General features: G+C 34.6%; 1 protein-coding gene across 1 annotated transcript in view; it reads right to left on the bottom strand.

The window, feature by feature from the left end:
- Window positions 1-10,631, bottom strand: part of NBAS (neuroblastoma amplified sequence) — a 611,780-nt gene that overhangs the window by 371,930 nt on the left and 229,219 nt on the right. The window contains exon 26 of the mRNA XM_006880668.1: window positions 2,965-3,098. Within this exon, the coding sequence (XP_006880730.1) occupies window positions 2,965-3,098 (134 nt within the window). The remainder of the gene's footprint in view (window positions 1-2,964; window positions 3,099-10,631) is intronic.

Below are 10,631 nucleotides of genomic sequence, written 5' to 3'. Positions count from 1 at the left end.
TATTTCTTTAAATTCCTCTGTATCTGCCAATTCCTTTCTATATAATGACTCAGTATATTCCTTCCATCTTCTTTTAATACTTCCTGGATCACTAAGTGTGACACATTTATAAAAATAAATAAAATATTTAACTGTAAATAAATTATTTTGTTCAATTGGTTCAAGAAAGTTAAAAGGAGCATGTATTAAGTTTACAGAGAAATCCCTTCCTGTCCCATCTAGTTTCACACTTGACCAACTATGGAAGAAACTTTCTATTACTTCTAGAACAGATATGAAGGAGTATGCATCTGTGTCATGTTATCTTAATGGAGAAGCAATTTCAACAGACATCTTGCTATCCATTGGGTTGAGGTTTTCTGTTTTCAGAATATAAGTAATATTTGAAACACCTAATAATAAAGTTCAAAGACTTCAAAGGCTTACTAATAAAGTTAACTTACTGATAACTTTGAAGAATACACATCAATATAAAAAAAATACAACTGGATCAGTAAGCAACACTATGATAAACAGAAAAGATTGAAGTTGTCAAGTATTTCAAAAAAGAGATAAAGACCCTCTACCTTATCAAGCATTATGCCTTTTCCAAGAACTGGTCTCTCTTTAAAACATGCTCAAAGTATGTGTGTTTCACCAAGCATGCCTCTGCTAACAAAGAACAAAGCTGTCTTGAATGACGTGAAGCCAGCACATTCCGTGGAAGCAAAGAACATGAGACTTTGTCTCATATACCCTGGGCATGCTAACAGGAGGGACTAGTGCTTGGGGAAAGATAGAATACTTGGAAGACTTAGAGGGTCAGTGAAGAAGAGGAAGTCCTTAACAAAATGACTAACAAAGTGATGGCAATGATTGGCTTGAGCAAGTAGACTTGTGAGGCTGATACAGGATTGGTGCAGGGTTTCACTCTGTTGTACATAGGGCAGGCCACTTTCTGGTGAAGTCAACTCAATAATGACAAAAGGATTATCACCAACCAGCAGTTAACTGAACAACTGCTAACTGAAAGATGGAGCCATTCAAATCTACCAGCTTTTCCACAAGAGAATGCTGTGATAGTCTACTTCAATAAAGACACCCTACAGGGCATTTCTATTTCATTCCATAAAGCCACTATGCTGCTTGGGTTTTTATAAGAAAAACATTTTGCTTCAAAATTTATTTAACTCTTCAATTGTCTCTTACGTCTATAGCCCCTCTAGGACCAATGGTTCCCATAGAGTCATTTACTCTTAGACATGGTAGTTCCTCGCAACACAGGCTTCTAATAAGTATTTTAATTTCTCAAACAAAAATAAAATGTCAGGAATCATGACACGGGTTGGGAGGGTACCCATTAACACTAGCAGCAGAGACTCAAACAGAATACAAAACCTATAAATTAGGAGAAGAGTAAAGATAAAGCAGGAACTAGAAGAAAATATACCTACAGCTATGAAATAAAGAGTAAAATTTTATTTTTTAAGTGATATGAAAAAGGTCTAAGAATATAAATATGAAATTGAAAATAAATTTAAAGATAAAAAGGTAGTTAAGAAAATAAAACTGAAGAACTGTTTCAGCTCATTTAACAAAGACTGAATGGTAAAAAACATTGAAAATTAAGAAGATCAATACTTTGGGGGAAAATTAAGATAAATCATAAAACTCGGAACCATCTAACACTTGAAAAAAGGAAATGACGGGAAGGACAATAGATACAATCTTGCTTACATGAAAAACCTAAAGCAGAAGAGGAATAGAGTTCGTTACCAGGGTTGGGTGAGAGGGAGAAGGAAAAGAAGAAACAGTGCTCACAGGACACTGAGCTTCTATTAAAGATGAGGGAAAACATGGAACTGAGTAAGTGTAAGGAATGGCTCAATCACCTGATGAACATACTCAGTGTAACTGAACTGTACATGTGAAGACTAAAATGGCTAATTATTTTGTTACAAAGATGTTTACTACCCCCACACACACAGTATGACTGACCTTTTTCTTTTTCACTTAAAAAATAAAACTCAATAGTTTTCCTAACTATAGGTACATTTTCCTATATTTCCTGCCTTATCGTCACACCCAATCTGATTTTTTTGTATTCTATTTGTTTGAGTATTCTATTTGTTTTACTGTGACCATAATGTTCAGTACAATATAATTATACTATGTGCTATAAATCCTAACTTCTATATTAATAAGGCAGGATTACAAGTGGATCTATAAATATATAATTAGTAATCTGATTAAGGATAGGTCTTCTTAGGGTTGTGTTCCAAAAGGCAAGTATATTTGGACTCGAGCAATCACCTAGAGCTCTGATGGCCGAAAGAGTAAGGAGTTGCATTGTCAACTCAAAGGCAGGCAATTCAAACCTACCAGCTACCTCAAGGGAGTATCTCATTTCTTCTGATATAAACCTCTGTAAATGTGCTTGAGGGTCAGCAATGAATCAGTTCCACAGCAATGAGAGAGATGGAGTTATCTAGTATGTGAGTTGTGGTTTCCAGACTTAAGACCAGTAGCCTGCTGTACTTGCTGGCTTTGGACTTCCCAGTGTCCAAATCTATGCTGTTATGATTCTTCTTCCCCAAAACAGCAGCCTTTGGATGTGCCAGCCTCTAAGGCCAGTAGTTAACTATATCCAAAGGTAGTAGACTTTCTGTGATCCTGCTTCTCAACAACAACCTTGGACGTATTAGCCTCTTAAGCAAGTACCTACAAAACCCAGAATCATAAGACCCTTACTGCTTGACAGCCTGAACTCTGCCTTCTGAGGTGCTCCTCTCATGAGGTTTGATCTACAGACTTGGAACTTGTCTTTACAAGCATATGAGATATTTTTCTTAAAATTAATCACTCTCTTACTTTCTCTATGTATATATAAATATATATATAAATTTTATTGGTTATCTTTTCCTAGAGAATCCAGAAAAGATATGTAATAATAACACAACAGTACATTATAGTGTAACTTCTTACCCATATCCTCTTTGTGGAAGACATTCTAATATGTCATAGCAAATAGAGAGCTGGTCACTTCGTTCACAGTTATAGATGCACTCTAGTGCTACTGCCATCAACTGGTCCTGATCCGGTATAATTTTTTGCTGTAGCTAGAGAAAAATAAAGCATATATGTTAAATACCAATCAATCTAGAGTCAGGTTTTATTTTCTTATTCCAGTATTACTTTTAGTAGAATATTAAATAAGGTGATTTATCAGCTACAGAAACAGATCTGGACTTTTCTTTTGCTTACAGACTTTAGGGATCATTAATGTTTCTAAATGGAATAACATTTTCATTCAAGAATCCTCTAGAAAACATCATTTGTAATCCATAACATTTGTATCTATTGAAACAGATTCTTCAATTTAAGACCCATTCTAGATTTAAAAAAAAACAAAACAGTAAAAACATATAGGTGAAAGTAGAATTCAATAAAAGTACCTCCAGAAACTCTATGTATGAACAGTGCTCAGGCTGTTCGTTCATAGGGTCGCTATGAGTCGTCTACGACTCGACGGCACCAAACAACAACAATCCTACAGCAAAATTTCATTTGTATATATCAGGGAACTACATGAAATTCTTCAATATTCAGATGCTGTTGTTGTTGATTGCCGTCAAGTCAAGCACAACTCACAGCAACACAATGAACGAAAGACCTGAAACCTTTTTGTAACTATCGTCGTTTCTCAAAGTTCAGAGTTTCCAGAGGCATGCTGTTTAGGAAGTGGATGTTCGTCTACTACTATTCCATGTGCATTTAAAAATATTTCTTTCAATACACATTATGACATTTTATTCCAAAGACATTCTATTGAAATATACAAATTACAGAATAAAAATATTTCCTAATTCTAATGGAAAAGATGTTTCTTTTTGGTAAATTTATTTATGCTACAGTTGTTGCTGGGCACCAGGGAGTTGATTACGACTCACAGCAACCAAATAAACTGTAGATCTGAAGTTTGTCCAACCCTATACCAATCTCATCATCTCGAATATGCTTGAACCCACTGGTACAGTCACTTGATACATCTTCTTGAGGGTATTCCTCTCTTTCTCTGATCCTTCAGCCTTCTCAGCATGATATCTTTTTCCAAGGACTAGCCCTCTCTGAAACAATGCCTGAAGTAAGAGATGTCTTTTCACCTTATCTTGCTTCTAAGGAACACCCTTATTGCACTCTCTCCAAGACAGACTTGTTTGTTCTTTATATACTGTCGTGGATTGAGGTCTCTAGAGCCAACTACGACTTGTAGTGATGCCAGGGATGACAGATCTGACCCCTGCCTGGTCCTGTGCCATCCTCATTGTCTCTGATATACTTGAGCCCATTGTTATATTTCCCACAATAAGCACTACATTCTCAAACTTAGATGATTTTCTCTACTACAAAAATGAACATGGGGTTTTTACTTCAAAGTTTTCTATTTGATTAAAGGCAATTTATGCCAACTCATAATAAAAGCTATAGATAAAAGCTGTCGCTGTTGTTGTTAAGTGACATAGAGTTGACTCTGACTTGATTAGCACAATATAAGTTCTGGCTCCGGCTGGTAACTAATTTTGTTAAAGAATATGTATCTTCCTTTTGTTATCTATAAAACAACACCTTCAGCAACACCATGATAATACAGTTATGGTGAGAATGAAATAAGTTAATGCAGCAGAGAACTGGGCAATAATCAAAGATGACAGAAGAAGAATCAATGCCTTTTGAGTTGTGGTACTGGAGAAGAGTAGTGAACATACCATGGACTGCCAAAAGAACTAACCGGCCTGTCCTGGAGAGGATAAACCCAAGCTGCTCCTTGGAGGCAAGGATTTTGAAGCTCCATCTCACATACCCTCGGCATGTAACCAGGAGAAACCAGTCTTTGGCAAAGGATATCATGCTTGAGAGAATAGAGGGACAGCACAGAGAGGTAGACTCTGGATGAGATAGACTGACACAGTTACTGGGGCAATGGGGATGATTGTGTCAGAGACGGTCAGATTGGCTCCGGATAAGGCAGGGTTCAAAGCAGCTGTACATAGGGTTGCTATGAGTTGTAGTCAAGTTTGAAGGCATTTTCTTAGAATCATTTCCAATAACATTATTTTGAAATCATGTCCATATTAATAACCTACCAGTTTTCAACATTTTGTCATACGGTCAAATATGCAATATATCAAAAGAGAAAGCTGTCAAGTAATAGTATCTTTTCAGTAGACAATCACTAAATAATGACTATTTTAAAAGAAAAAAGAAAGACTGAACAAAATCCTCTACTAGGTTACCTGAGAAATAAGTTTTCTAGGTGATAATGGTAAGGTTAAAGGATGTATAGACATTTCCTAAAGTTATTTCCAAACATGTAAATAATTAATTTGACACTAACATTTAGCATAGGGTTATTCAAGGCTGCTAAGTGGCAAACTGGTGAAATAGACAAGCAAAATATAATAACAATAATTAATTAATAATTAATAAAAGTAGTTACTATGTCCTGATTCTTTTATCTGTCAGGTATTCTTTCTAAGTACACTAAAAGGTTAACTGGAAAGGTCTTATAACAACATTATTAGTGATGATATTATTCCTAGTTTACATAAAAGAAAACTCAAAGCACTAAAAGGTCAAATAATTTCTTCAATGTCACCGAGCCTTAACTGGTAAAACTAGGAATCATTCAAGTACGTAGTTCTTGAACGATCATACACAATCCTGGTCCTAAAAGTCTACCTAGCAGATAAAGACTAAAAAATGAAAAATTGTAATAAACTACTTCATATACTAAACGAACACACCAGAAAAATCTAAATAAATAAAAAGCAATCCATGTGAAGCAGTAGCCAAAGTCCTTGTTTTCCTTGATCTGTTTTTCTGTATTCCTTTACACCAGACATGAACGTACTACTTCAAAGATTGATCTCCTAGGATGCATATACAAAGCTTTGGTCTTCTCCATATGTAAAGATATGTTCATTGCTTATAGTACAACTTCTTCATGACATTATGTAAAGCACTTTTCTGATTCGAGCAGCCACTATGCTTCCACATAGTCTCTTTTCTAAAATTTAATTAAACTACTTCTTTAAACATGTCATTAAATTGATATCATCCTCTTAACTTAATCTATAATATAACAATTTCTAGTAGTTAAGACAAAAAAATAAAAAAATCTGTGAAAGAAAAACAGAGAAAATATAGTAACAAACAATTCACCAAGAAAGAAAGAATAATGTCTGTAACTGGAGAAAATGTCTAAATTTATAATTATTATTCTTTTTATGTATCGTCAAGTCAGAACTGACTTATGGCTGACCATCCAGTGGGTTTTCAGAGGCTTTAAACTACACTGGAGGAAACAGTCCCTCTTTCTCTTACAAGCAGTTGATGGATTCAAATCACCTGCTTTTGGGTTGACAACACACTCCTTACCCTCTGGGCCACCAGAGCTCCCTGATAATTGCTAGTTTTATGTGCTTCTGAGTGGAAACTAAGTCATAGCTGACGTTCCAGCTTCCACAAGCTGTAAATAGCATACAGGGAGACTGTCCATCTTCATCCAGTGGAGCAGTAGTTGATTCTAATTGCATGCTTTAGGGCTGGTAGCATAGTTACCTACTTACCTTTAGACCACCAGAGCCCCCGGAAATTGATGTTAATAGTGACCAACTCAGTTTCAACTCATGGTACATTCACGTGTATAGGCCAAAATGTTCTGCAGGCTTTCAAGGCCTTTTGGGAGTGAGTCATCAAGCCAGTTTCCAAAGGGTTTTAACATCAACCACTTGCTAAGTAGGTGTCTGTGCCACTCAAGAATTCGCCACTTTATGAGGGAATTGCAAATTAAAATAATACCGAAATACCATTTGTTATTTATTTATGAGACTGGAGAAAAAAAATAAAATGATACGAAATTCTGTTTGCAAAGCTATGGGGAAACAAACTTATTCACATACTGCTACTGTAAATATAAACTGAAATCATCCATCTAGAGATAAAACGGGCCATACCAATACCACTATATATACATTTCACATTCGTTAAGAGCAACCCTCTTTCAGGAACACATCCTGAAGCTATATCAATAATACAAATAACAAGTGACAATCACTGTAGTAACTGATCATTATAAAATAGCAGGATTAAAATATGTATCTATATGACAAAAGCGAGTGCGATTAAACAATTTAATTTTTTCCAATTTTAATTTATAAGGTCAAGTAAATCAGTACTGCTGTGCACTGTACCACTGAAGATACTTTTCAGGTCCTAAAGAGTTTAAGAAAGAAAAGGTCAACACACAACCAAAGACTAAAGTTTAAGGTGTTGTATAGACTCTTCAGTAGAAAAATATTACTGAAATAGAGGTCCAAGATTTGTCAAGGTCAAAGTGGCCAGAGCTGAGATTTAGTAAATATACAGTGATCTCAATTCAAATAACTAAGAAATCCATTCTATTAGTCCTAACTGTAAGAAAAAACTGAAAATAGGTTGCTTTCTAGTAATCCTGAAAGTGAAAAAAAATTGGAAATAGGTAACTTTTTGAAACCTGAGAAAACTCAAAAAATAATTTTCACTTTCTCTAATGGCCTGTGAAAAGTTAAATATCACTGAGAACTTAACCATTTTTTAAAAAAATAAATTCAAGGAAAAATGACAAGGCAGAATATAGACTAGGACCAAAAGAATAAACTGACAATAAGTAGAAATACAAGCGAATCAAAGTTATCACATAGATTACTTTTTTTAAAAAAACTGTAATTTATGCTAAAATGATTCTAGGTCAGAAGAAAACCAGAACTGAAATAAAAAATAAAACAGGTAAGATTAATAACAGACAATGTAGAAAAAAAAAGATAGTAAATTAAAAAGAAATGTCAATATAAGATAATCCAGCTGAAATTTGAAACTTTAAAAAAAAAGTTTTAAATGAAATATAAGGGGTATCATATAAAAGAGCCAACTAATAACTGTAAAAAATAAAATTTAAAAAATACTAGTTTAAAGTCATACTTAATAATGACAATAACCCATTTCTTAAAATTATACAGAAGATCAATCTACAAGTTCAAGAACCCAATGAACTAAACAAAAGTCACGTTAAGATCCAACACAAAAAGACACATCAGAGAAACTAGTGAAAATGTTTAGAATCACTAGTGATTTCTCAAGAATAATGATAATAGACATAATGCTCTCATTCAATATCTAGAATTAAGCAAACAGCAAAAATATCCTTTGAAAACAAAAAGGAAGTATTTTCAGGCAAGTAGATTTAAGATAATTTACTGCCAGCAAATCTACACTAAAATAGATTTCATGAGGTAGGAAGAATATTTAATAAAGAATGTTGTTTTTGTTACGTGCTATCGAGTCAACTATGACCCTAAGAGACCTAAAGCTTGTCCTATGCTGTGCCTTCCTCACATATATATTGTTGGCATAAATGAAGAAAGGAGGAAGAATTTAAATTAAAAAAAAAATAGTATGAAAAATCTAAATATAGCCATAAATCATTTAATAACATTCTTGTGAGATTTTAAAGAATTAACACATTATTTTAGAAATGAAAATATTTACAAAAGGCGGTGGTTATTTTTGTTATTTATTTCGAGTCAAGCATGACTCATAGTGACCCTAAGAACAAAAGGCTTAAAGCCCCTCTACAACTATAGACATTTATTCAAGTTCATAGGGTTTCCAGAGACATGTTGTTTAGGAAGTGGATGCCACTCTCGCTTCCAAACCTGTCATAGCATGTTATTGGTTGAGTCACCTGCGATGTATAGAGACTTTATGTACAGCAGCTCTGAACCCTCTCCTGAGCCAGTCTCACTAACTCAGACACATCAACCCTTACTGCCTCAGTTACTGTATCAATCCATCTATCTCATCCAGGGTCTTCCTCTCCTGCGATGTCCGTCTACCCTTCTGAGCATCATGTCCTCCTCCAAGGACCGATTTCTCCTGGCCATGTGCCCAAAGTGAGTAAGGAAGGGCTTCAAAATCCTAGCCTCCAAGGAGAAACTTGATTTCACCCTCTCCAAGAGAGACCTATTTGTTTTCTTGGCAGTCCATGGTATGTTCAGTTCAGTGTTCTAAGATCCTTACAATATAAAGGAAACGGAAAAAAGTCAAAATACACATTACATCCTAGATGTTAGTGATATTTTTATTTCTAGAACAAAAAACAACATTAAAATATATGCAGACTAGATATAATAAAAAGAAAAATATAATAAAAAGATTAAGTCCAAAATATTAAACACACATGCACACTGATTGACAAACAGCACAAGAGAAACAAATATTAAATAAAAGATATAAATAAAAGAATGCTAAATAAAATATATAATCCAAATTATTTACAAATTGAATGAATCTCACTTGAGATCCTTAAAAGCTTAGGTGTATTTTATTTTATAAACTAGCTCTAAAATATACAGAGAATGACAATGGAACAAGAAGAGCCAAAACACAGCTAAGGAGGAAAAAGTTGAGAAGACTTGAGCCATCAGATATTAATATTATAATGACAAATAATTGAGCCTGTGTAATACTGGTTCTCCTGGGAGGCTAGAATTTTGAAGTTCCTCTTACACACATTGGGGACATGGCCTAGAGGGACCAGACCTTGGAGAAGTACATCATGCTTGGAAGGGTGGAGGGACAGTGCAGGAGAGGAAGACCCCAGATGAGAAGATAGCAGTAACACCTTTAAAGGGACCTAGTATTATATAAAGGAGGCTTGGTAAGAAAGTGGTTATTTGACTGGCTGCTTACTGGAAAGCTGGTGGTTGGAAATCACCAGTTGCTCTCAGGATAAAATGTGGCAGTCAGCTTCCATAAAGATTATAGCCTTAGAAACATTCTGGGACCAATTCTATTCTGTCTTTAAGGGTTGTTATGAGTCAGAATTTGTTCAACAGCATTGAGCTTCCTTTTAGGTTCTGGTTTGGCATTATATACAGAAGTCTTATCTCTAATTCATTATTTCTGTTTGTTTTTTTGTTTTGTTTTGCAATATCCATAAGCAAAGCACTTTACTACAGAGCTGGACAGACAGTAAGTTCCCCTCAAAAACTGCCTCCAGGCCTGGGAGTGGTCATTTGGTTTTTATACTAGGGTTAAATATGAAATTACTTACATTTCCGTTAGTTATAGAATTTCTATATTTATAAAGAACAGTTCATATATAAGTATTAGTAATTCAGGAAAGGCACACTTCCCTTCCTAGTAAACAGACAGATTACGATACAATTTACATATGACTGGGGAAAAACTGTTTCAAAGGTGTAAATGCTAATGTAGGAATGACCCATTTCCCCTGGTGAAGAGACGGTTTAAACAATTTTATGTAACTAAAGAAAGTAAACAGAAAAAAGTAACTAGTTTCGCAGGCTAGAGAAAACTGATACTAGTTTTAAAACTATAAAAGTATAGTTTTTGAACTATATATTTGGAGAATTCTGAATTTATTAACACTACCCCATTATCCCCTCCTCTTTTTATATCAGTCTTATATCTAGAAGACTAACGTTCTGGGACGATTCTGGGAGGAATAAAGCTTCGTTACAGAGATTGTTGTTGCTGTTGTTGTAACTCCCTGTTTTACAGACTTCATCTTCTATCTCAAGATCTGCATT

This window comes from Elephantulus edwardii, unplaced genomic scaffold (genome assembly GCF_000299155.1).
Source record: "Elephantulus edwardii isolate Elephantulus edwardi_28Jun2011 unplaced genomic scaffold, EleEdw1.0 scaffold00009, whole genome shotgun sequence".
NCBI classification, from domain to species: Eukaryota; Metazoa; Chordata; class Mammalia; order Macroscelidea; family Macroscelididae; genus Elephantulus; species Elephantulus edwardii.
Note: the sequence above shows the minus strand (reverse complement) of the source record. Positions and strands in the feature narration are given on the sequence as shown.